The sequence below is a fragment of the Salmo salar genome, chromosome 02 (genome assembly GCF_965601325.2).
Source record: "Salmo salar chromosome 02, fSalSal1, whole genome shotgun sequence".
Taxonomy (NCBI): Eukaryota; Metazoa; Chordata; class Actinopteri; order Salmoniformes; family Salmonidae; genus Salmo; species Salmo salar.
The window spans coordinates 78,924,618-78,951,298 of NC_138292.1; the positions used below are offsets into that span (position 1 = coordinate 78,924,618).

The window sequence follows — 26,681 nt, forward strand, 5'->3', positions numbered from 1 at the left end:
GTTGCCGATTGCCATATGCAGCAGCTACATTGCCATTCATTGAAATGCATTCAAATTGCATGCACGTGCACACGTTACTTACTCAAGTCACTAGGTAAGATCAAGCAGATCCCTTTTGTCCAAGTCATCCTTGGTCAGCACCTTTCAAAGTGTGTTGCATTATGGTTATAAAATGTGTCAGACTTGCGACTGATTACATGTCGACTGCATAACTTTTACAAAAATCATGTGATTGAAACAAAATCTTGAAAAATGAAGCCCAAATACCACTGTACAGTGCATTCAGAAAGTATTCAGATCCCTTGACTTTTTCCACATTTTGTTACAGCCTTATTCTAAAATGAATTAAACGTTTTATTTTCCTCATCAATCTACACACAATACCCCATAATGTCAAGGTGACCCATGAGCATTATTTTAATATACAATACTCAAACTCCAAAACATGACTTAGAATCCTCTAATTTCACCACTAACATTTTTATTTCATAATATAGCTACAGTGTTTATAACATGACACCCAAGTTAAAAGGTTGTCACCCATTCTTCCTTCACAAATATCTACCTATTATACCCATGATTACCATCATTTATTAACAGACATCCAGTGTTTATTACATGATACTCAAGGTTTATAAGATGTTACCCAGGGTTGAAGTGGTAAAACAATAGGTTAGGTAAATGCTGAGCAGTGATTCAGATGACCAGAGACAAGTTGTGTGGACGTTAATGCCATAACCCCTGTCCTATTTGGGGGGCAAGTCCTATTCCCATAATAAAATGCAGCAGAACTCACTTTAACAGGTATGTCGTCAGATTTGATGAGTGACCGAAACCTTTCCCATACTCAGAGCAGTGATTAGGCTTCTCTCTTGTGTGCGTAAGCTGGTGTCTATTTAGGGTTTGTAAAAGGGAAAAACTCATCCCACAAACAGAGCAGTGGTAAGGCTTCTCTCCGGTGTGAGTTTGCTGGTGTACCTTCAGGGCTGCTACTCGACTGAAACCATTCCCACACTGAGAGCAGTGGAAAAGCTTATTTCCTGTGTGAGTAAACTGGTGTCTCGTTAGGTCTCCTGCCCGACTAAAACCCTTCCCACACTGAGAGCAGTGGTGATGCTTCTCTCCTGTATGAATTAGCTGGTGTGTCTTCAGAGTTGATGAATGACTGAAACTCTTCCCACACTGAGAGCAGAGGAAAGGCTTCTTTCCTGTGTGAGTTATTTGGTGTCGATTTAAGTTCTGTGAAAGAGAAAAACTCTTCCCACAAACAGAGCAATGGAAAGGTTGCTCCCCCGTGTGAGTTCGCTGGTGTATTTTTAGTTTGCTTGGGGTCTGAAAACTCTTTCCACATTGCCCACATGGGTGCGTCTTTCTTTTTTTTGTCGGTTTTGATTTGAGGTGAGTTGGACAAATAAAACTGCCTCTGCAATCTGAGCAGGAGCGGGGCCTACAAGTGTGCTTTCTCAACTCCTGTGGCTCATAGAAACTAGTGAAGCAGTCCATGCAGTGATGATGTTTCGGTCTTGAGGTCCTCTGTCTGTGTTGTTTATGGTTTCCTGATGCTGTGGAACTGGGCTCACTGTCTGAACCTGGGTTGGAGCTCTCTCCTGTGGGAATATGAACAGATATGGGGTTAAGGCCTTTTTCTCACCAAGTCCATTTTTTGTCCAAATAATTCAGACCAAAAAGAAAAATACGAGCATGTCATGTTTATGATGCCTTTCACACCAATTGCAAAATATCAATAATTTATTCGGACCCATGAGCACCAGGTCATTCCCATGTAAACGGATCCATGAGCACCAGGTCATTTCCATGTAAAAGGACCCATGAGCACCAGGTCATTCCCATGTAAAAGGACCCATGAGCACCAGGTCATTCCCATGTAAAAGGACCCATGAGCACCAGGTCATTCCCATGTAAAAGGACCCATGAGCACCAGGTCATTCCCATGTAAACGGACCCATGAGCACCAGGTCATTCCCATGTAAACGGATCCATGAGCACCAGGTCATTCCCATGTAAACGGACCCATGAGCACCAGGTCATTTCCATGTAAACGGATCCATGAGCACCAGGTCATTCCCATGTAAACGGATCCATGAGCACCAGGTCATTCCCATGTAAACGGACCCATGAGCACCAGGTCATTTCCATGTAAAAGGACCCATGAACACCAACATGTGAAGTTCATAGGAGCATGTGAAATTAGATGTCAAATGAAAAGTGGTCTATATTTAAGAAATTAAGGCATATATACATTTTTAAACATTTTCCATCCTAAAAATGTGAAATAAGCAAAGACTTTGATTTCTGTTCAAACAGATGGTAAAGAGGTCTTAGAAAACATTTACTAGAAAAAGTCTTACAGCATCAGAAACACATCAGAACACAATAATGAAGTAAAGACGCCAACTAATATTAGCACTTCTATTTAGATTAGGATCAACTTCCCGGCCTTCCATAAGTTTAAGAAACATTGCCTTGTGTCTTGTAATTCTGTTACCAGAAACCCACATATCTTGAAGACATTGTCAAATTTCTCTCCCTCATGAGGATAATGAAAGTTCACAGAAATAACAAGTAAAGGTAGAACTATCAATTAAATTTGTGTTTTAATGATTCAAAGAAAATTGATATCAGTAAAGTGTTTAGAACTCGAAATTACCAAAATCAGTAACAGAATTTAGGAAAAATCGGTAACGTAATTGTAAATTGGCTACAATTTGGATGGATAATCATAGTAGTCACAAAACACAATTGGGTTCACACAGCACAGTAGAGTATAGTTCAGTACAATAGAGTTAAGTACAGTAGACGTTTATGATTCGTTCAGATTTGGTCCAGACCGGACCAACCAAATTTGGTTGTTTGGAGGCAGAGCTCATTAAAATAATAGCTAGCCAGTGTAGAATAATGCCCAAAGTAGGATATTGCATATTTATACCTTTGTGTACGTATTTAGGGTACATCACCATGAAGAGAATGACATTCATATCCAAATGATCTCCATCATTTCTGTGTAGTACAGATCACAAATCCATGATGAAATTCCGTTACCACAATTCCATTACCGGGTGTAAATCCCCTTCAATAACCATAATAGATTTTTTTCAAAGTCAATGTGTCATGTCATAGCTGAGACTAGTGAAGCAGTCCATGCAGTGATGATGTTTCGGTGATTTCTACAGATATTGTTGAATCTAAATTCAGAGCAGATATTTAAGAGTTTTGGGAAAATGTGGACGCAAACTTTTTCCAAACTTTGCATCTGCACAGTTCTTCCAATAAATGCATCTTTGTAAAAATATTCAGAGGAAATTGTTAAAAGTAGTCCTTGTGCATAGAGTTGTATGGTTTGTTAACTCTTGAAAATCAATGGTTTTTGTTTGGCATATATTTTAAGTGAAAAGTCTCAGGACAATTTTGTTATGGTGGAATTGCCCCACTACAATATTATTTCTCTCATTACACAGTCCTTCCTCTCTGCAGCAGCGTTTGTGACGTTGAACAAATATTTAATTAAAGTGTGGGGAAAAACGCATCAGAATTGTAAATGGTTTTAAGGTTTGGGGTCAATTCCGTTTTAATTCAGAAAGTAAACCAAATTCTAATTCCAATTCCAACATCTCCTCATGGAAAAGCATTGAAGAGAATTGGAATTTCAGTGCGATTCCTGAATTGACCCCAACTCTGATGGTTTTGTGTGTCAAAATCAGAATCCATATTTTTCCAGAATATGTAACGCAGTTGGTGTGAAAAGGCCTTTAGAATCAGAAACAGAGCATTGAAGGGGGCTTTAAAATACTTGTGGATACAAGTAGAAGCACAATAATAGGTTTTAGAATCCCGTGGCCACCAACCTCTCTCCGTACTCCACACCTGAACTTACCTGGGTCAGTGATACTATCTACTTCCTCCTCTTCCTCTAGATCTGGAGCAGACACTTCCCTGTTCTCCACCTCTTCTTCTTTGACTGCTCTTTCCTCCACCTCTTCTTCTTTGACTGCTCTTTCCTCCACCTCTTCTTCTTTGACTGCTCTTTCCTCCACCTCTTCTTCTTTGACTGCTCTTTCCTCCACTTCTTCTTTGACTGCTCTCTCCTCCACCTCTTCTTGGATTTCTGTCTCCTCTTCTTCCTCTTTGACAATCACATTGAGTTCCAGTGTTTGACTGCAGTCTTCCAGCTTCACTGACACCATCTCTGGACCCTGCTGTGAACTTCTCTGGGCTGGAAGGCCACAGCCAGAACCTGGGGACTCCATGGACTTGGGTTCAGCCATGGCAGGTTAGTAGGTAGGTGGATCTGTAGGTGGTTTAGTCATAAGAGGTAGATACAGTGGAGGGTGAGTTGCACATAGCTAGCTGAAACTACACTGAACAAAAATATAAAACGCAACAATTTCAATGTCAGGCCTAGCCAATCAGAATGAGTTTTCCCCACAAAAGGGCTTTATTACAGATAGAAATATAGCTCAGCACCCCCCTTCTCCCTCCTCAGTATTTCGTTTTATATTTTTGTTCATTCAAAAGTGTTGTAAACGATCATGGCACTCCTACAGGACTGCTACTTGTAGAGCCCTATTAAAAATAAATAAAATTTTAAAAAAAAAATAATAATAAAAATAGGTTTAAATTTGGTTCCAGGTTTTGTTTTTCCAAAATTCCATTTTGTTTTTCCAGGTTTCCGTTTTTCACTCTCTAAATCAGTTTTTAACCCTTTACACTTGTGGGAATTGGCCTATATTGATAGGGCTAAACTGAAATGTTTCTTACATAAAAAAATATTAACAGCATATTAAATGCATATGCATGGTAGCAACTGAAAGGGAACACTTTGGAGATTATGGTAAAATGATTAGACTTAAATGATTAGACTTAAATTGAGGACACAACAGTTGACCTGACAAGACTATATCCAAACATTACACTGTTGATTGTATGTGCATTTTACATTTATTTTGACACATTTGTTGATAACAAAATCTGAAAATACTCTGGATACATTCAGTAACATGATAAGAATATTCCTGTAATATGTAGGTGCAACATAAGACCAAAAAAATAATAAGGGTTTGAGTGAAAGGACTAACTGGAGTCTCCAAGTGGACACATACCTCTCCAAAGTGTTCACAGTTCTTAAGTAACTTCAATTAACTTTAATGTCATGTGTCCAGCCTACTAGTAAGAAAACAAGCTAGGTAGCTAACGCTAACAGTAGATAGCTACGTTATTGGCCCTCGGTACCCGTTATTACACCATTTGCTCTATCACCGACGATTGTCAATGGAAGTCATGCTTTAGGCACGCTCATAATTAGTTCAACATATCACAAACTCACCTTCGAACGTTGTGGCTAAAAGTCTTTATCGACAGTTGTTTGACTGAGTAAGAACACGTTAAGGTTAAAAAACAAGGATGTACTCTTCCGGATGCGTTCCTCTTCTTTAAGGGCGGAATATATGAAACAATTGTGTATTTCCGCCACCTGCAGGATGGGGTGAAAACGGAACTTCTTGTTAGTTTGGCAAATGTAACACCTGCGCAGTGAAAGCAACATAATCCACCTTCTTTAAGATCAGTGTTTCAAGATCTCTCAACAGGTGAATTACATTTTCAGCTGGCTACGGTGTAATCCACTGCCAATTCCTCCTCATTTCCACTATCTCCTTCAACAACGTGCACTGACTCCACATAGGAGACCTACTGGAAAGCCACTGCAACCTTCTTCACCCTCACAGGGCACTCCGGGCAGTTGGGAACATGATTCCCAGCACAAATGCGGCACCGTACACTCTCTGACTCTTAAGCAACATTTATTTTGTGCCGAAAGGAAAGTAGTGGGTGCGAGTCCATCTCGCAAAAGAGACTTCAACCTAAAGGGGGCGTTGCGATTCCACTCTTGTAGACGGTCCACATTCAAATGAATGACATCCGGAGCAATGTAACAGAGTGCTTATGTTTAATGTGAATGAGGCCAGATATCTATATATAATAACAAGATGCTCATGTCTCCGCCATAACAACGCGAGTCGTTATCCAAAAGGCGGGAAAGCTTAGGTCCAAAATGAACCCATATAAACACATTTTGGACAGATTTTGGCGAGAGTGAAACCTCTCGCTTTGCCTCTTCCTCTCTGAGAAGGCTTTACAGTCCTTACCAGTAATGATGCCTTGCGTCAGCCAATGTATTACTGTGTTTAGAAGGTCTATTACTGTGTTTAGAAGGTTTATTACTGTGTTTAGAAGGTCTATTACTGTGTTTAGAAGGTCTATTACTGTGTTTAGAAGGTGTATTACTGTGTTTAGAAGGTCTATTACTGTGTTTAGAAAGTCTATTACTATGTTTAGAAGGTCTATTACTGTGTTTAGAAGGTGTATTACCATAATTTTCCCACTTGAGGACTGGAGGGGAACACTAATTGTTATGGAAGTGTATATCTGCCGAAAATCTATTGGATCATGCAAATTGTCTAATGATAAATCAATATCACATTTGTCATTTCTTTCCCCATTTATGTGGGCATAATATCAATTGAACCCAGAACTAAAGTCTCACATAATTTGGTCAGATGCTCGATTACCATGTATGTTTAAGTAGTGTTTTTACAAGAGATTAATATTTGCATAATCTGTGATGACGTTCATATGCAAAAATACGGCTTGTTGTTTCCTTAGAACTTTGTTCTGAGAATTTCCCAACAATCTCCAAATTGTTCCCTTTCAATTACTACCATGGTTATGCATACATATGCTGCTCATATCCTTTTTTTTGTTGAAACATTTACATTTGGGCCTGTCCATAGTTTAAATTATCATGCTGATTTTTGGAAGGTCAGTCCCTGTGATCCATAGCTTAGTCATTGAATTTTGAGAGTGATTACATTTCTCCAGCCTCATCCCTCAGCTGTTTACCAAAAAAAGTGACCGCTTTTTGGGGGTAAACGCTTTGTTGTTGTTGAAATCCAAGAGTGCTTCTTTAATTAAAGTACAGTACTTTTATTGTATGAAAAAGCTGTTTGCTGAGTAATAAGACCACAGTCACAAAGGAAGTTTATGAAGGCCTTCATGTTTTTAATCAATGCTCAACATTTTACCATGAAAATCATATTTTATGCAACACAGGAAAATGATAAGACTTTGGTCATGTTTATTCAGCAGCTTCTTTTCCCTGTAAGAAGAAATAAAGAATATAATGGAACAGTAGTAATAATGAACATGATAAATATATGGATAGAATATAATGAATCAGTAATAATAATGAACATGATAAATATATGGATAGACTTGGATAGAATATAATGGATCAAGTCTAGTGCTCAGTGCTCAGCTTGGATTTTAGACGTTGAAGTACTATATATATATATATACTATAAGTACTATATAATATTTTTTGTTGTTGTTGCCCTACCTGAAATGTGCTTCTTAGAGATCTTAAATACAGTTGAGTGTAAAAGGTCAGTATTGACCTCTGTGAAGACTGAATCATAGGTGGTGTTGATGTGTTCATATTTGAACATGAGTCAGGTATAGGTTTAGCAGCAGTTCTGTACCTTTCCAGAGTCACGGGTCTTGGCTCTGAGCTTGTTGACCTGAGTCTCAGCGATGTCAGCACGCTCCTCAGCCTCCTCCAGCTCATGCTGAACCTTCCTGAACTTAGACATGTGCTGGTTTGCTGCTTCCTCCTGGGTGAGGAAAAGAGAGGGAGAGCAGAACATCAGCATTTGAAGCATCAGGTTGCAAATTAAAATATTATTTTCAACAAAACACATATTGGCAGATTTAGGATAGCAATGTATACAGGGAGATAGATGATACAGCAGAGGAAGTGAGTGGGAACAAACCTCTGCCTCCAGCACTACCACTAGACCAGCAAATTCATATTCAACCCCCTCTTCTTTAAGTTGGTAACACATAGGAATAGGAGGCACTCAGAAATGTGTATAATTTCTTCAGCATTTACTTGCACTATCAATTGTCATTGTTGACTGGCGTGCTCTAGCAACACTTCAACTAAACCGTATGGACATTACGTTTTGTAGGGCAAAAATACATTTTCGATTGTACGCTTTCAGAGAATTTGACTGTCTGTGACTCACCGCTTCCTCAGCCTGCCTCTTGTAGGCCTTCACTTTCATCTGCAGCTTATCTACCAGGTCCTGAAGTCTGTTGACATTCTTCTTATCCTCCTCAGTCTGTGGGAGAAGATCAAAGAATCAATGTCACAATAGTTTTATACACAAACCTCTCTGTGTTAGTGTCAAGTGTGTGAAGAAGGCACTTTCTCTTACCTGGTAAGTGAGCTCCTTGACTCTGCGCTCATACTTGCGGACTCCCTTGACAGCGTCTACACCTCTTCTCTGCTCGGCCTCCACCTCAGTCTCGAGCTCACGCACCTTTGTGGAACAAATACATTTAGGCATTTGTTTGAGGTCTAGAATCAGATGTAACAAATCTTTGTAAAACAGAGGTATAGTCTTCTACCCAGTCAAGGAGGCACAGTTGTTTTCTGTTCCTATGAACTCTGTAATAATAACAACAACTTTTCATTATCTAGGTCAGTGGTTCTCAAAGTGGAATTTATATTTCAATTTGTTTATGTATATTTCTAGCAAGAATAGATTAAACAGCCAGGGGTCTGTTGGGAAATGTTTAGAGGGTGCAATACAGTACAATGTAATATTATTCATCCACAATTTATGTTATTAACTCTTAGATAAACAACGGGTCTGGGAGGCTCACAACTCAATTATTCTTGTATTTGTATCCATGTTGTCATGGGTTTAGTGGTGTATGGTGCAGTACCAGTATGGCCAGTAGAGGCCGCCACTCGCATGTTTTAATGTTGAGACATTTCTTCTATTATGGGGCTCGCGCTATGGCAGTTGAGAGAAGTTCGCCAATTGAGCAAGACAGCAAGACAGAAACACCGACAAATACATTTTTATATCTTTATTTTGAAGGTAAGTGAGTGTAAAATCACCATATTCAAGACGGTAATGTTTCTGGAGTATGTACATATGTTTGTTGAGGTATTATGTTGTATTTTCAGGTTTTATGAACTTATTAAAGTCCACTAACCTAAAAGCTATTTCAGCCATTAGCCTGCTAGCTGGTAGCCCCGCATAGCAACGCTAGCATCCCTAGCAACGGCCAGTGAATGAGAGGTAACAAGAGAGAAAAATTATTATTATGACATTAATTCGATGAATGTATATTATATTGTGTGTTGATATTTATTGTGAATTATTATTGTTATTATTATTATTATGATTGAAATGGCAGATTAGAAGAAGTCTGCTGAGACAACAGTTTAAGCCTGAACGAAGCAACTAGATGAATACATTTGCATTTATTTAAAGGTCTTGGATCAACTCCACTAAATAAGTGTACAATTATTATAATTTGTTTTGTTGTGATCATAAATGCACAGTAATTTAAGCTTTAAAACTGCAACATTTTCTCTCTGATGCAAAGAAAGGGGACTTAAAAATTTTATTTCCCAGGGCCCGAGACTTGATTCGTCCAGTCATGCACTGCAGAAGTCATAGTAAATCTGCGTGGATGCTATTTTTGATGCACTTTAAAGTAAGAGTTGTGTTCTGATATTATGAAGAGGGTCCCTGATGAATTCGCTATCACAAAAGGGGTGGTCCCCGATGCAAAGAAGTTTTGGAACCCCTGATCTAGGTGGGTTATTGCGAGAACAAGTCACTAAACAATGCTCCTGTGTATTTTTATATGATCAAATACATTTCCAGCAATCAGTCTTTTAATCCACCCTGCTGATAACTCACCCTGGACTCCAGTTTCTGGAGCTGCTTCTTGCCTCCCTTCATGGCCAGATTCTCAGCCTCATCCAGGCGGTGCTGCAGGTCCTTGACTGTGACCTCCAGGTTCTTCTTCATCCTCTCCAGGTGAGAACTGGTGTCCTGCTCCTTCTTCAGCTCCTCAGACATCATGGCCGCCTGGAATGGTAGTTTGTTTAATTTATGCACCAATCATAATGTCCCTCTCAGATCTTTGTTGTTCATAACCAGCCCAGCTACCATTGGCACTTGGGGACAAATGAAGTTGATGTAATTCAAGGACTCACATCAGTGATAGCCTTCTTGGCCTTCTCTTCTGCATTCCTGGCCTCCTGGACGATGTCGTCCACCTCTCCCTGCACCTGCACCAGGTCAGTCTCCAGCTTCTTCTTGGTGTTCAGAAGGCTGGTGTTCTGAAGGAGGAAACAAGATGATTTGTTTGACTCTCAAGAGAACTTGCAAGTCACAAGACTGAAATTCTGAAAATCTAAAGCAAGCACTGTCAAATTCCAGGTGTGTTTAAACTGTATGCTTGGTTGAGTTTCATTAGAAATGGCTTTGACCCATACCTGGGAGTGCAGCAGTCCAACACGCTCGCTGGCGTCTACCAGCTCAGTCTCAGCCACTTTGCGGCCTCTCTCTGTCTGCTCCAGAGCAACTCTCAGCTCCTCAATTTCAGCCACCATCAGACCGTTTCTACGCTCCACCATGGCTGCCTGCTCCTTCATGTCTTCCGCAGCGCGGACGGCGTCATCAAGGTGCAATTGAGCATCCTGGGGTTCACAATGATATACGTTCATTAGGACTTGTGGAAGTAGAGGTGATAGGATCGATCAGTGATAGAAATGTTAATTGGTAAGAATTTCCCCAGTATCGCTACCTTTAGTACATAAACCACTCTATTCAAATCCTCTGTTGTATTATATTCTACAGATTCACAAATCTGCAAACACATCTCTCACAAATCTCTAGCCATGTTCAGGTTTTTGAGCCTGATGACCCAGTCCCTTTACCTTGAGCTGTCCCTGGACGTTCCTCAGCTGTTTCTGGGCCTCAGCGGCCTGCCTGTTGGAGTGGCTCAGCTGGATCTCCATCTCGTTCAGGTCTCCCTCCATCTTCTTCTTCACCCTCAGGGCATCATTCCTGCTCCTGACCTCAGAGTCCAGGGTGCTCTGCATGGAGTCAACCACCCTCTGGCTGTTCCTCTTGATCTGCTCCATCTCCTCGTCCTTCTCAGCGATCTTCCTGTCCACCTCACCCTTGATCTGGTTCAGCTCCAGCTGCACACGCAGAATCTTGGATTCCTCGTGCTCCAGTGTTCCCTGGACAAACAGAAGGAGTCAGGCCAATTGTGTTCAATACATTTGGATGTAGGAATTAAATATATATGACTACAATAAACTCCAATACAGACAGCATTTCACTGTAGCTGGCATTTGCTAGTGTACCACTGCTTTTCCCATCAAACAGCTGTAGTTTGTACCTCAGCCTCCTCCAGAGCTGTCTGGATCTCAGACTTCTCTGTCTCCACGGTCTTCTTGGCCTTCTCCAGCTCATGGATGCTCTTGCCAGTCTCTCCGATCTGCTCAGTCAGGTCAGAGATCTCCTCTGCACACACACACACAGGAGCAGTTTACACTTGGGAGATTTTCAGTGGATATCACCAATGCACTGAAGTTGACATTGAATCATAATATCAGTGAATTTATTAACAGCAATTAATATTGCTAATGAAACATGAGCCAAATAGAATTGCTGTCAAATGCTCACGTTGCAGGTTCTTGTTCTCTCTCTTCAGAGTCTCCAGATGATCCAGAGCCTCCTCGTAGGAGTTCTTCATCTTGAAGAGTTCAGTGCTCATAGAGCGAGCCTCCTTCTGAGCTCCTTCCAGCTCAGCCTGGCCCTCCTCATACTTCTGCTTCCACTCTGCCAGAACCTAGGAGAATCCATGGGATTTTCATTAGAAGTCGTAGATGAAGAGTTTTTAAATTAGAAATATGCAACAATTATACAATTGATAAAATGTTTATGTTTATTCATTTTCACCTTGTCAAAGTTCCTCTGCTTCTTGTCGAGGTTGGCTGCCAATGCGTTGGCTCTCTCAACATCAATCATGAGGTCCTCCACCTCTCCCTGCAGCCTCTGCTTGGTCTTCTCCAGGGAGGCGCACTTGGAGTTGGTCGCCTCAATGGTCTCCTCAGCCTCCTGCAGACGCTGGGCCAGCTTCTTCCTGTTGCACAACAGAGGGTGGTTTTGTGGAGTGAGAGATATGTTACAATACATATTGATGTAATATTTTCTCAGAGCCCCCTACCACTCTCACCATCCACACCATATCTTAGTTTTTTCTGTTGTGTGCGACTCACTTGGCCTCCTCCAGCTCCTCTGTGCGCTGGATGGCATCAGTTTCATACTTAGTCCTCCACTGAGCCACCTCACTGTTGGCCTTGGACATGCCGCGTTGCAGCTCTGCCTTGGCCTCCTGCTCCTCCTCAAACTGCTCCCTCAAGAGGTCACAGTCATGGCGAGCAGACTGGACACTGTGGGCCAGTGCATTTTTAGCCTGTGAGAATGAAAGACAAGGAGATATGAGTGAGATAGTCAAACACATTATGGTCGAAGTCTCTGAGGGTGGAGAGACAGTAGGAGTCTCTGAGGGTGGTGAGACAGGGTGGCGTAGTCACCATCTATATGAAGATATTGCTCTAAACTCTGTGGACGGTGGAGTCAATTTTGGGTTCCTTACCTTGACCTCCTCCTCAGTCGCCCTCTTCAGCTCCTCCACCTGCTGGGTGAAGGCCTGTTTTCCTCTGGTCAGCTGAGACACCAGGGCTTCCTTCTCCTCCAGCTGGCGACCAAACTCACCTGCAGGGACAGAGGGACATCTTGTTAATAGGGTCTCTGTTCTCTAAGATTGAAAATCTATTTTGAGGTATCATACGGCAATGTTAGTTTCTACAGTACTGTTCACCACGTATGTGGCGTGGACTATGTGCATATAGCCCCTAATACATGTTGGCTTCTACTGAAGGAAAGCATTGGCTTGTTGTTCATTGTTGATGGTACCATTTTCTGTCAGGAGTCTGGCCCTCTGTCCGCTGATGTCGTTGACCTGGCGAACATTCTCATCATTCTTAGTCTTGAGCTCACTCAGCTGGTCCTCAAGAGTACGGCACATCTTCTCCAGATTGCCCTGTTAGTGAAACATGTTCCATCATTACTTTATATATGTGACTCCTGTCAACTTCAGTTCACTTGAATGGTAATGTAGTTGACCCTCCTCAACACTGCTTGACCAAAACATTACTACTCACCTTAGCCTTGGCGACGGCCTCCATGTTGCTAGAGAGGTCATCAATCTCCATCTTGTACTCGCTCTTCTCCTTCTCCAGCTTCTGCTTGACGCGCTGCAGGTTGTCGATCTGCTCCCCGAGCTCAGCCACACTGTCAGCCTGCTTCTTGCGCAGAGCGGCGGCTGTGGCCTCATGCTGCAGGGTGGACTCTTCAAGATCACGACGCAGCTTCTGGAACTCAGCCTCACGCTTCTTGTTCATCTCAATCTGAGCAGCAGTGGCGCCTCCGGCCTCCTCCAGCCTCTCGCTGATCTCCTCAAGTTCCCTGGAGAGATCGGCCCTCTGCTTCTCAACCTTAGCCCTGGCAGCACGCTCAGCCTCAATTTCCTCCTCCAGCTCCTCAATACGGGCCTAGAACAGGGGGCAGGAGCAGGGGGATGAACACTACAATACAGTTGAAACAATCGAACCTCACAAAATTATAATAGTATGTATATTTAGCATAAATGTGTTTAATAAAAAGTCAGTTACACTAATATATTCAGTAGACAGTGTCCCATGCAGGAGCCAAACCCTCAAAGGTAAGAAGTTAGACAGAGAACTCTAGATGGATATAAGCCATTTTAACATGGATATTGTCATTGAGGGCTGAGTGGGGATAGTAAGAAGCACCAACAAGAAACACCATCTTCCAACCTACTGAGCCATCAGAAGCCACCTGGAAAACTGTCTGCTGCCAGAAAAAGTGTACTTTTTTTTAAAGGAAATTATTCAAGTCTGTGCTTTTCTGTACTGGAGTTTATATCCTGTACTATACCTGGAGTTCCTTGATCTTCTTCTGCAGCTGAGCTCCCAGAGACTGTTCATCCTCAATCTTGCTGAGGAGCTGGGTGGTCTCAAACTCCTTCCTAAGAAACAAAAATATGTCAATTGCAGAGTTGTGGTTCGATAGTGTAAAGGGAGAGTATTATACCATTCACTTTGCTTTTAAGAATCCCATGTAAATGCTCTTTCATCATTACAAGAATTAGCCCAAAACAACCATAGCAGGTAATACTGTAGTCATTTGTTTGTGTTTACTTCTTGATTTTCTCATCAGCTTGCTGCTTGTCATTCTCCAGGTCCATTATGGACTCCTGGGCCAGTTTCAGATCTCCCTCCAGCTTTCTCTTGGATCTCTCAAGGTCCATACGGAGCTTCTTCTCTTGCTCCAGGGAACCCTCAAGCTATAAGATAAAATCACATATATTGTTCAAATCTAAACAACTGAAGATAATATCATCTTACATACTATTATGGCCAAAATGTCCAACTCCACTCACGTCGTCCACTTGCTGTTCCAGCTTGGTCTTGGCCTTGGTCAGAGTGTTGACTTTGTCCTCCTCTGCCTGCAGGTCATCCAGTGTCTGCTGGTGGGCCTCTTGGAGGGCTTTCTTCTCCTTGGTCAGCTTGGCAACACTCTCATCCATAGACGCCATCTCCTCTGTCAGGTTTTTAACCTGTAAATGGCCACAACATAATTATACTTCACCATAAAGGGGAGATTTAGTTTGTTATATATTACATTCAATTAATTTAGATTAGAAATGCCTCAACAATTACTGTACTATAGATTCAACACTAGGTGGGAGTGTTCACCATGCCAGTCTACTGAATGGAAGTCAAACATTACATTTTTTACTTTTATATAAATAGGCAAGTCAGTTAAGAACAGATTCTTATTTTCAATGACAGCCAAGGAACAGTGCCTTGTTCAGGGGCAGAACAACAGATATATATATTTTTTCATACATTTTTTACCTTGTTATCTTGTGTAACCTTTATGTTACTAGTCCAACGCTAGTCTAACCACTAGGCTACCTGCTGCCCGATGAGGGGGGAGTAGAACATGCAATACATTTGGGGAGTACCCCTCAACTGAAATTCTACTATTGTGTCCTAATTGTTCCTGCACCCACAATACAATGTGAATTCCATTTCTGTTAAGCTATGTTTTGATTTGATTATTGATTTGATTATTGTTTGGTTAGACTGTCTATGGTAAGACACAAGACCTTGTTTTCAGTGGCGTGTTTCTCCTTCTCCACTTTGGCCAGGGTGAGCTCCAGGTCATCAATGTCCTTCTTCAGCTCAGAGCACTCATCCTCCAGCTTCCTCTTCTTGGCAGTCAACTCAGCATTGATCTCCTCCTCATCCTCCAGCCTCTCGGTTGTCTCTTTGAGTTTGGCCTCCAGCTGAATCTTGCTCTTGATGAGCCCCTCACACCTTTCCTCAGCATCGTTCAGACTCTCTCCTTCCTGGTTTCAGAACAGGAGAAACAAAATCAGAGGCCTCACTTTGTGTATCAAAGTATACATTTTACTCAAAGAGGTCAGAGCAAATCAATAGGGCAATAAATAGGGCAAAAAAAATGTGTGTTCATATGTATGTGTATTCATGTGTATGTAAATGTGCCCGTAATGAGGGTTGTTTTTTCACTCACAGATGCAACTTGGAGCGCCAGGTCGTTCTTCTCTTGCGTCAGGGCCACCAACTTCTCCTCCATTTGCTTCTTTGTGGCCAGAGCCTTGGCCAGGTCTGCTCGTCATCTTCTCATAGTTCTCCTTCATGTTGGCCAGCTCCTTCTCAGTCTCAGCGCTCTGCAGCAGGGGCTTGATCTTGAAGTACAACTTCATCCATGGCCAGGTTTTCACATTCATGAATGAGCGGATGTTGTACTGGATGGAGTAAATTGATTCTCTGGTTGACAGAAAGGATAGAGTGGCATGGTGAGTGACATGCTTGAAGCTACATTCTGTGATTAGATGAACAACAAAACAGAACCACCTGCCACTGTTTGTTTACAGCTGAGGAATGGGGCTAGGGAAATGTAACCCCCCTTAAATTCATAGACGGCTCTCTAGATGCAAGGACTGACAGGTAGTGCATGCTAAGCTCATGAGGCATTTTATATTCTTCAACAATTAATGGGTAAGTACCACACATTTAAATGCCAATTGAACAGCCAAATCCCAAACTGCAGCAATAAAGCTAGAATCCTTAGTTGCTACATCCATTTCTAGACTAAATGAATTAACTCAAAAGCTTTAGTAGACCATTATAAGATGTACTTTCTCATTCTGAACAGCTCACAGCATTTACAGTACGTAATCATAATGCATTAGATACAGGTGGTTGACAGAAAGCTTTGCCAAGATGTCTACTATTCCTCACCTCCTCTCCATCATCTTGCTAAACTCTCTCCTCATGAGGAATCCACGGCTGAGAGCCTGGACCATGCCGACCAGAGTGGCCAGCTTCTCGTCTCTCATCTCCTCCAGGACACCCAGCAGACCGGCTTTGAAGAACACCTGAAACACAAGTTAACATGGTAAATGGAACCACAGATGGTGACAGACAGGGTCAAACCACTAGATTAATTTAAACAACATTAACTTTGATATGGCTACAAACAAACCATGGGATAGGTTGTTTCTAAGTTGTTAGTTATTGTACAGTTGTAGATTAATAATGTACACAGATACAGATAGCTGCAGCCATACCACTCTAACACAATGTACATGATAATGAGTTTAGTTTCTCTTCTATACTTATGATGCATGACTTTGAAGAAAAAAATTGTCCAATGTTTTCCATCTTTTCCATGAGTTAAATGAAGAAGAAAGAACAAAAGGATGGATAGATCACCTGGAGAGATTTTATATGGTACAGGTTTAAATTATTATTGAAGTTGTGTTTTGTTGTCAGCTTTTGCTGGGGGTATTTAACTGACCTTGGTGTGTCCAAACTTGTAATCCTCGTGATTCACATCAATGGACCCAAGCAGCTTCTCAGAAGCCTTCTTGTTGTCCATGAACTGGCCCTCAGGGATGACACTGGCATTCAGTACTTTGTACCTGAAAAAAGATAGATTATTTACATATGTGAAGTTGTAGGTTGGTTATATTACATAAAAGGTAAGCTTATCCTTGGAGCAGATCTATGTGCATGTGTGCATTTATGTTTGTATACCTCTGCTTGAAGTCAGCATAGATGATTCTGCTGGGGAAGCCCTTTCTGCAGATCCTGATACCCTCCAGTACACCATTACACCTGAGCTGGTGGATAACCAGGAAGTTCTCCATCAGACCTGGTAAAACAAACCAAGTCTATTTTAATACTCATAAACAGGTTAAAGATTGGAATGGTTGAGGTTACTGATACCGTACTGATAAGATTCCATATTTAACTCAATATTTCTTGTACCTGGAGTCTTTGACTCGTTGGGGATCAGGCAGCGCACAAAGTGAGGATGAGTGCTCCTCAAGTTGGTCATCAGCTTATGTAAGTTCTCCTGTAAGAGGGTTACAAACCATTTTCTCAGACATACTGTAGTTTATGATAATTGCACCTTTTGAAGGACTGAATATAAACATTTCAAAAGCTCACCCTGAACTGGGAGGACACAGTCTGCATGGAACCACCCTTCTTCTTGCCTCCTTTCTTGGATGTATCTGTTAAAATGGGGAAAAGTTAAAGATAACTAGAAAAGTACATTTCCTAGAGTGGGTGGAATAAATAGAATAATAACAAGATTATGTAAGAAATCTAGAGTGGTCTTGTCTTCACCAAGCACACTAATTATAAACCAGAGAATCTCTGGTTAACTTCACACTTATCTAGAGGCAAATGCTGCCAATGAGATTGTGTAGAATAACACCTATTGTATGATTAAATTAACCCAGTAATAAACCCAGAGACATTGTGATACATTCAAAGACTTTAAAGAACATTTGGTTGTAACAAGTGCTTAATTAAATATTTTGACGTGAGGCTAGTCTTACCCTCAGGTGGGGCAGCGGGATACAGGGCAGACAAAAGTTTGACTGAGGACTTCCCGTACAGTTGACATACTGAGTCGTTCAGGGGGTCCTTGTTCTTCTCCAGCCACCCAGTGATGTTGTAGTCCACAGTACCGGCGTAATGCACCAGGGAGAAGTGGGCCTCTGCCTTGCCTTTGGCAGGCTTGGGCTTCTCAAACGCCTTTGTTTTGCCAAGATGCTGGGAGTACAGCTTGTCCTTGAAGGTAGTGTCTGAAGACTTGGGGAACATGCACTCCTCTTCAAGGATGGAGAAGATGCCCAATGGCTTTACGAAAAGAGATGTATATCAAATTAGTGATATTTGCATTTAGTTAACATGCTATTATAGGATTATATTCATTTAGGGGCACATAATAGGAAACATATTGAGTTCTCAACAGTCAGATACGCTGTACCATTAAAATCCTCACAGACAGCTTACCTTCTCAATAAGCTCAATGCAGGCAGCCAAGTCCATGCCGAAGTCAATGAAGGCCCAGACGATTCCCTCCTTCTTGTACTCCTCTTGCTCCAGGACGAACATGGTGTGGTTGAAAAACTGTTGCAGTTTCTCATTGGTGAAGTTGATGCACAGCTGCTCCATGCTGTTGTACTGTTGATGGAATTTTAAAAGGGATCATTTCATCATACAAGACTGTAATCCATCTCAATCACAACTAATTGTCTTGTTCTGGTGTCATACTCACATCAAAGATCTCAAACCCGGCAATGTCGAGCACACCAATATAGAACTGCCTTGGCTGCTTGGTGTCCAACATCTCATTGATACGGATGACCATCCACAAGAACATCCTCTCATAGATAGACTTGGCCAGAGCACTGACTGAGTTATTAACCTGCAATGATAATACCTCAAATTAATACGTGAGATATTGACCATGTCTTGTGATAAGAGCTAGGGAAAAACAACATAAATATTTTTTTAAAAGCTATGCACTCATCCCCAAAATAATGATGGTGCTCAGAAAATGGTAGATGCTGTGTTTGGCTGACTTACCTGAGGCACAGTCTGTCCCTTGGTCACATACTCGTTGCCGACCTTCACTCTTGGGTAGCACAGAGCCTTCAACATCTCAGCTGAGTTCAGGCCCAGCAGGTAGCCGATTTTATCAGCCACTGGAGAGAGAACCAACAACAACAGACTCAAGATCACTTGTTTTTGATGTCACACTGACAAAATAGTTTGGCTAACGTTTTTGTGGGTTAGGTTTAGGTTTTCTCACATATCCATCATTTCAAATCATTTCTGGAGGTTGGAATTTTGTCTTAAAAAAGACTCCTGCCTGACTTTCATATGAAACTTATGTGTTCTACACTGGAAGTACAAAACATTAGGAACACCTGCTCTTTCCATGACATAGACTGACCAGGTGAATCTAGGTGAAAGCTATGATCCCTTGTTGATGTCACCTGTTAATTCCACTTCAATCAGTGTAGATGAAGGGGGAGACAGGTTAAAGAAGGATTTTTAAGCCTTGATACAGTTGAGACATGGATTGTGTATGTGTGCCATTCAGAAGCTGAATGGGCAGGACAAAATATTTACGTGCCTTTGAACGGGGTATGGTAGTAGGTGCCAGGCGCACCAATTTGAGAGTGTCAAGAACTGCAACGCTGCTGGGTTTTTCACACTCAACAATTTCCTGTGTGTATAAAGAATGATCCACCACCCAAAGGACATCCAGCCAACTTGACACAATTGTGGGAAGCATTAGAGCCAGCATGGGCCACCATCCCTGTGGAACATTTTTGAGTCCAAGCCCTAACAAATTTATGCTGTTCTGAGGGCAAAAGGGGGTGCAACTCAATGTTAGGAAGGTGTTCCTAATGTTTTGTACACTCAGTTATTTCTATCTTTGGGAATGGGACTAATGCTTTACATATTGTATATCTATGAGTAGGACTCACCCTCTGTGCCGTCTGGCTCGGCCTGCTCCTCACGTTGCTTCTGCTTGAATTTCATGTTGCCATGGTGCAATACAGCTCCTGTCAGCTTGTAGATGGCCTGCTTCTCTTCATTACTGAAGCCCAGGATGGTAATGGCATCCTGGCATTAAAGAGGAAGTACAACAGTGATGAACTGAATGGTAGTTTGGTATGTGAAAAAAAAAATACATGAACATTCCCAGCTGCCACCAAGTTGGAATTTCACAGTGCATTCAGTGTGTATGGTGGTCCTACCCATTCCCTATCTAGAGTTTGGTGAACCCTTTGTTTGACTCACATCTGTGGCATCCAGCTCATCATTGTCATTGATGCTGGCCACAGTGATCTGTCCCTGGCTGCACATGGGGAAGTCGTAGGGGTTGGTGGTGATGAGCGCCATTTCTGTGGACAACAGAGAACAGCTTGTCAGTTAAATGTCTTAGAATTCTGCTGTCCTACCTTTACAGTATCTCTCCCTCCTTTACTCAGTAGATGGACTCAAGGATACATGTAGTATATAATAAATAGCATCAAAAGAGGAGACTGAGACTTGTGGACTAGTGCATCACTAGATAGATATTTCCCAGAGACCTGACCCATGTCTAGATGCCTTGCTACCTTGGATGTAATCATTGTAATAGGTTTATTAGTGTGGAGGGGTTGAGGGTAGATGAAGGATGGGACTAAAAACAAACAAAAGACAACTATTGTAAAATATATTGTGTATGTAAAATGTATATAGTATGTATAAACTGGAAGTAGAAGCCTAAGTATTGTTGTCCATTAGTTTACTCCAATTAGGGGAGGGATGGTAGGGTTGGGGGAGGGGTTTAGGGGAGGGGTGGTAGAATTAGGGGAAAATATGGGTGGGAATCATTTTCTCTGAACCTTTACTTTGTCGTACCAACTATCTCAGGTTTGTGGTTGGTCATCATCTGGAAGAAGATGTGGTAGCCTCTCTCATCGGGCAGCTGGAAGGTCACTCTGGACTTCTCCAGCAGGTCTGAGAGAGAAAGAGAGAGAACGAATTAAACAAAGAGAAAGAGAACGTGATAAAATTACATTTGATGATATGATCTCCCAAAAAATAATATGTGTGAATTTAGGAAAGCATTGAGAAACAATCAAAACTAACTCACAGGTTTCAATGTCAGCTTTAGCCAGTTTGCCACCTTGGAAGTGAATCCTGATGAATTTACCCTATAGTAGAGCATGGGGGTTAGAAATAGGTCAACAAATAAATTAACATTTTACTTTGATAGACCCCTTTAAATGTTACAGTTTGTTGGACAGATATTGGATCTATTGATACAGATATAGGATCTTGATGTAGGATCCAGTTTGCTACAGCAGGGGGAAAAATCCTGCAGCAACAGGAAATGTGGATAATTACGTGGATTGCAAATAATTTTTAAAAAATCTATTTTTTTTATTACTACAGCAAATTAAGTCTGAAATGTTAAAATGTAACTATAGGGAACTAATGAAATACATTTTTCCAATTTAAGTTAACTTCCATAGTATGCCCTTCATACTTACAAAGCGAGACGAGTTGTCGTTCCTCACTGTCTTGGCATTACCGTAAGCCTCCAGCAGAGGATTAGCTGCAATGATCTGATCCTCAAGAGACCCCTGATTGAGACAAACACAAGTTGCTCAGAAACTGGTAAAGTGGTAAAGTAATTTTTTCTTCATTGCTTGAAATGTGTTAAAATGGCAAACATAAGAATAACCTACCTGCATTTTGCCGGGGTCTGCTTCCTTCTTCTTCTCTCCACCAGACACTGCAATGGTGGCGAAGTACTGGATGACACGCTTGGTGTTGACAGTCTTTCCTGCACCGGATTCTCCACTGGTTTATATGACGGAGAAAGAGGGGTTTTAGTTACATGTCCGAGTGTCAGATTGGCTTTCACCAAGAAATAACATGAAAAATATACTGTTGACCTGTTTTCTAACATAAGTAAATCATTAACAAATACTCCTTCTCATCGACTCATTATTACACATAACCTAATGCTCTAATCTATTCATAATGTAATGTATTTCATCACACCAAGTGACCCAACTTAATACAATAGAAACACTTTCTCAAGTGCCATTTTAGTAAACAACTTACGTAATCAGGACTGACTGGTTCTCCTTATCTGGAACCAGAAAACATATTGCTTATCATACTCAAGCAACATTATGGTGACATTATTTAATTCATAGCATCATCATGAATTTTACTTTGGAACATTCTATTCAAGGGTAGTAAAATCAGATATTCCCAGCAAACTGTTATTACCTAGACTAGAAAACAGTAGATACCTCTCTGAAGCATATTTTAATTTCCATTGGACTTTGAGATCCATCCATCCATCCATCCATCCATCCATCCATCCATCCATCCATCCATCCATCCATCCATCCATCCATCCATCCATCCATCCATCCATCCATCCATCCATCCATCCATCCATCCATCCATCCATCCATCCATCCATCCATCCATCCATGAATGAGAGCTCGTACCAATCAGCATGAACTGAAATGCGTTGTCAGAGACAGAGAAGATATGGGGTGGAGCCTCCATCCTCTTCTTCCCTCTGTAGGCGTTGACAACCTCCATGTCGTATACGGGGAGCCACTTGTAGGGGTTCACCGTTGCACAGAAGAGCCCAGAGTAGGTCTGGATGAAATAATAAATTAATTAGGGGATTAGTAAAGTCAGATGTTCTTCTACCTGGATTTATGTGAGGATGTGGGTGTTTGGTATGCTGATGTGGGTCTACTGTATTGATATGTTTTGGTTTCTACCATTCATTTACAGTGGGGTCACTTTACTGAGCTATATTGTAGGCTGCAAAAGTATTTTATTTTATACTAATACAATTGCTTGTAAAAAACGTATTTTGTTTTTAACAAGTAATATATTTCTCTCTCAAAGAGATAGGGGTCAAAATTATAGAGGTCTATTTTCATGTCATTCGACCAAAGCACTGTTTCAAATCCAAGTGCCAGTTCCATTTTAGTAAAGCCGTTTACATTTGTTGGATGACACGAAAATAGAGCTCTTTGGGTAAGCCAACCAGTGATGGGTTTGGTGCTGAAATTAGAATACATAAGCAGAAAAGGATCCCATTCCTACTGTAAAATATGGTTGTGGATCTTTGATGTTATGGTGCTATTTTGCTTCCAATGGTCCTGGGGCCCTTGTTAAGGTCAATGGTATCATGAACATTATCAAGTACCAGGATATTTTAGCCGAACACCTCGTTGCCTCTGCCAGAAGGCTGAAACTTGGCTGCAAGTTAATCTTCCAGCAGGACAATAAACCCACGTTCACATGAAAATCTACAATGAAATGGTTAATTGGCCACAAAGTCAACATTTGGCAAAGGCCATCTCAGTCTCGGGACTTGAAACCCATTGAAAACCTGCGGTTTGAATTCAAGAGGGCAGTCAATAAGAATGTCAAGGATCAGGAAGGATTCTGTATGGATGAGTGGTATAAGATCCCTCCCAACTCATAAAATATTTTAGAATACATTTTTGCTCATATTTATCAAGAGTGTCAATATTTGTAGACTCCTCTGTATGGGTAGTACTGTATTTATGTATTTCTTATGTTCATGTATGTGTATGTTTTGTAATTGCAGGTTTCTTACATAGATCATCCATGCTGCATAACGCTCTTTGAGGTTATACAACACAGAGGCTTCATTCAGGTAGGTCATCATGGCCATGTCCTCAATCTTGTCGTACTTAGGGGGGTTCATCTCATAGATGTCTGCATCTTTGAACTCTTTTCCTTCCTGAAACAGTCAGAAATCTAGATTACACACAGATCAAACTGGACATGACTGAATGTTTTTTTGCTCATTAAATACAAGTTTAATAATGAAAAAAATGCATTTTCACATTTAATCCAACTACTTAGTTATCACCCACTGACACATACATGGTGATTCTTGACTAGTCAACATCAGAAATGTGTTAGTTATATACTGCCTTCAAAAAACAATGAAATGCTTCGAAAAGTATTCATACCCCTTAATTTATTCCAGATTTTGTTGTATTACAGCCTGGATTCAAAATGTATTAAATAGATATTTTTAAAATACATTTTTGCACATTTATTGATAATGAAATACAGAAATATCTAATTTACATAAGTATTCACACACCTGAGTCAATACATGTTAGAATAACCTTTGGCAGAGATACTGCTGTGAGTCTTTCTGGGTAAGTCTCCAAGAGCTTTACACACCTGGTTAGTACAATAATTGTGCATTATTTATTTTTTTATTCTTCAAGCCCTGTCAAGCTGGTTGTTGATCATTGCTAGACAGCCATTTTCAAGTCTTGTCATAGAGTTTCAAGCAAATTTAAGTCAAATGTAACTAGGCCATTCAATGTTGTCTTGGTAAACAACTCCACCGTATATTTGGCCTTGTGTTTTAGGTTATTGTCCTACTGAAAATATGAAGAGTGGTATTCAGTCATGTGTTGGATTTGCTCCAAACAATACACTTTGTCTTCAGGACATGAAGTTCATTTCTTTGCCACGTTCTTCAGAGTTTTACTTTTAATGACTTATTGCAAATAGGATGCATGTTTTGGAATATTTCTATTCTGTATAAGATTTCTTATTTTCGCTCTTTCATTTAGGTTAGCATTGTTATAATGTTGTTGCTTCATCCTCAGTTTTCTCCTATCACAGCCATTAAACTCTGTAACTGTTTTAAAGTCACCATTGGCTTCATGGTGAAATCCATGAGTGATTTCCTTCCTCTTTGGCAACTGAGTTAGGAAGGGCACCTGTATCTTCATAGTGACTGAGTGTATTGATATACCATCCAAAGTGTAATTATTATTTTTTATTTTTTTACCCATCTACCAGTAGGTGCCTTTCTTTGCAAGGCACTGGAAAACCTCCCTGGTCTTAGTGGTTGAATCTGTGTTTAAAATTCACTGCTTGACTGAGGGACCTTACAGATAATTGTATGTGTGGGAATCAGAGATGAGGTAGTCATTCCAAAATGATGTTAAACACTATTATTGTACACAGAGTGAGTCCATGCAACTTATTATGTGACTTGTTGTGCAAATGTTTACTCCTGAACTTATTTAAGCTTGCTGTGACAAAGGGGTTGAATACTTACTGATTCAAGACATTTCAGCTTTTCATTTTAGTCAATCCGTAAATATTTCTAAAAACATAATTCCACTTTGACGTTATGTGGTATTGTGTGTGTGTAGGCCAGTGATACAAATACAAAATCTTAAATTCAAGCTGTAACACAACAACAACATTTTGAAAAATTCAAGAATACATTCTGAAGGAACTGTATGTTTATCTTTTATTTGTATTTTTTCTGATTTCATATTGTTGATATTTTCTTTGATAATTTAGAAGATTTTTCAAGGAATAGTGTAATTGCACGAACTTGAATACTTTTCAGATCAGGCTTACCTCCTTAGTGCCGTCAGGTTTCGTGACTGTTACAGTACACTTCCCGTCAGCCCTGGCAGTGACCAGACCCTTAAGGTACAGCTCCTCCTTGTCTGTCACATAGCAGGAGTTCTTTGAATCAAAGGGTGCGGTTTGTGCCTCAATCCTCTCCCTCTCAGGCTTACGGAGGTATATGGCAGCCTTGCCGTAGATTTGCATCTCCGCGTCCGTACTCATGGTGACGGATAACTAGGAAAGAGATGAAACAAGAAACATGATTGACTCTGTGGTGCTTCCTCCCCAGTCAACAGAGTTAAGTGAACAGTATCTCTCAGAATATTCTCATCACTTTTTATGTGAAGAGTCAAACCATGTCTCACCTTCTTTTCCCCCTCCTACAGATGAATGTGTACTTCTTGGAGGACCCTGTAAAACATTAGGGTGTTGTGAAAACACACAAGTCTAAAAGCTCATCATTTAGCCGTCGAAGGGTTCGAAAACATTTTGGCAACTCACTTTACTACACATTTAAATAATTACCCCTGAAAGCCCAGTTACATTCTAGAACCCCCTCAATTTATGTAAATGAAAGTTACAGATTGGAAGTAAAACATTTTAAATCAATGCCACTTTATTGCATACTGTCAAATCTTACAAGAGACATGCATAACTTAATTCAAACACTGCAGTTAGCTACTGCCTCAGTTGCTGAGTGCAAACATGAGACATATGTAAAAGTTGGAGAGGTCTTACCACAGAGGAAGAAGGTATCTGACTTATGGATGCTGGGGCCTCAGCCTCCTTATATCTGGTTGGAAGTGCTAACCAAGCAACAGTTAATTATGGACCACTCTGGGGAAGGACATGGATTGTAGGAGAGACCTCCCCCCCAGACCTGTGTGTCTGTCTCTCACTAGCACCTCCCACTTCCAGGAACACCACACTCCCATTACATTACTTTTTAATGTCATATTTGTCTCTGAATTGAATTTCACTGAATTTACATAAAGTAGATATGTCACTACTAATAATTATTATAATGTCAAAACATTTGTTTGATTAGTCAAATTGATTCCAATGTTACTCCCACTGACCCTCAAATACTGTAATGGAGTAATTCCATGTTGCCCCACTACCACTAAAATAGTTTTCATTAAATCTAATCTGACCTGATTTAGTTCCATTTGAGTAGCATTAATCCTCATCAACAACTTTATATATATGTTCACCTGTTATTTATATTATTTAGCTTGTAAACACATCTGAACTGTCTCCTCACCTCATAACGTAGATGGCCATTACCTCGTGCTTTGCTCACTTTGATTTATCACTCTGGTGGAACCATATTAAA

The 26,681-nt window shown here is 40.8% G+C and overlaps 2 protein-coding genes across 2 annotated transcripts; both read right to left on the reverse strand.

The window, feature by feature from the left end:
• Window positions 1-395: 395 nt before the first annotated feature.
• Window positions 396-5,466, reverse strand: LOC106593448 (uncharacterized). The gene is made up of 3 exons (XM_082967387.1): window positions 5,342-5,466; window positions 3,893-4,306; window positions 396-1,607 (listed from the first exon to the last, which is right to left on the reverse strand). The coding sequence occupies exons 2-3, from the start codon at window positions 4,281-4,283 to the stop codon at window positions 793-795; spliced, it is 1,206 nt and encodes a 401-aa protein (XP_082823513.1). The 5' UTR covers window positions 4,284-4,306; window positions 5,342-5,466; the 3' UTR covers window positions 396-792.
• A 1,583-nt stretch (window positions 5,467-7,049) lies between these two features.
• LOC106593382 (myosin heavy chain, fast skeletal muscle) lies at window positions 7,050-26,133 on the reverse strand. The gene is given in 42 exon segments (XM_045710199.2): window positions 7,050-7,171; window positions 7,554-7,685; window positions 8,100-8,195; window positions 8,292-8,396; window positions 9,798-9,968; window positions 10,097-10,222; window positions 10,379-10,582; window positions 10,823-11,131; window positions 11,293-11,417; window positions 11,580-11,745; window positions 11,856-12,039; window positions 12,176-12,372; window positions 12,556-12,674; window positions 12,876-13,002; window positions 13,124-13,513; window positions 13,920-14,010; window positions 14,183-14,328; window positions 14,425-14,601; window positions 15,157-15,399; window positions 15,585-15,686; window positions 15,688-15,841; window positions 16,316-16,452; window positions 16,875-16,998; window positions 17,114-17,231; window positions 17,348-17,435; window positions 17,531-17,595; window positions 17,926-18,229; window positions 18,386-18,556; window positions 18,651-18,800; window positions 18,962-19,080; window positions 19,873-20,011; window positions 20,189-20,292; window positions 20,795-20,893; window positions 21,030-21,090; window positions 21,430-21,522; window positions 21,628-21,742; window positions 22,010-22,037; window positions 22,408-22,564; window positions 23,544-23,690; window positions 25,352-25,579; window positions 25,711-25,756; window positions 26,084-26,133. Coding segments are annotated over 40 exon segments (5,820 nt in total). The 5' UTR covers window positions 25,568-25,579; window positions 25,711-25,756; window positions 26,084-26,133; the 3' UTR covers window positions 7,050-7,150.
• Between the last annotated feature and the right edge of the window lie 548 nt (window positions 26,134-26,681).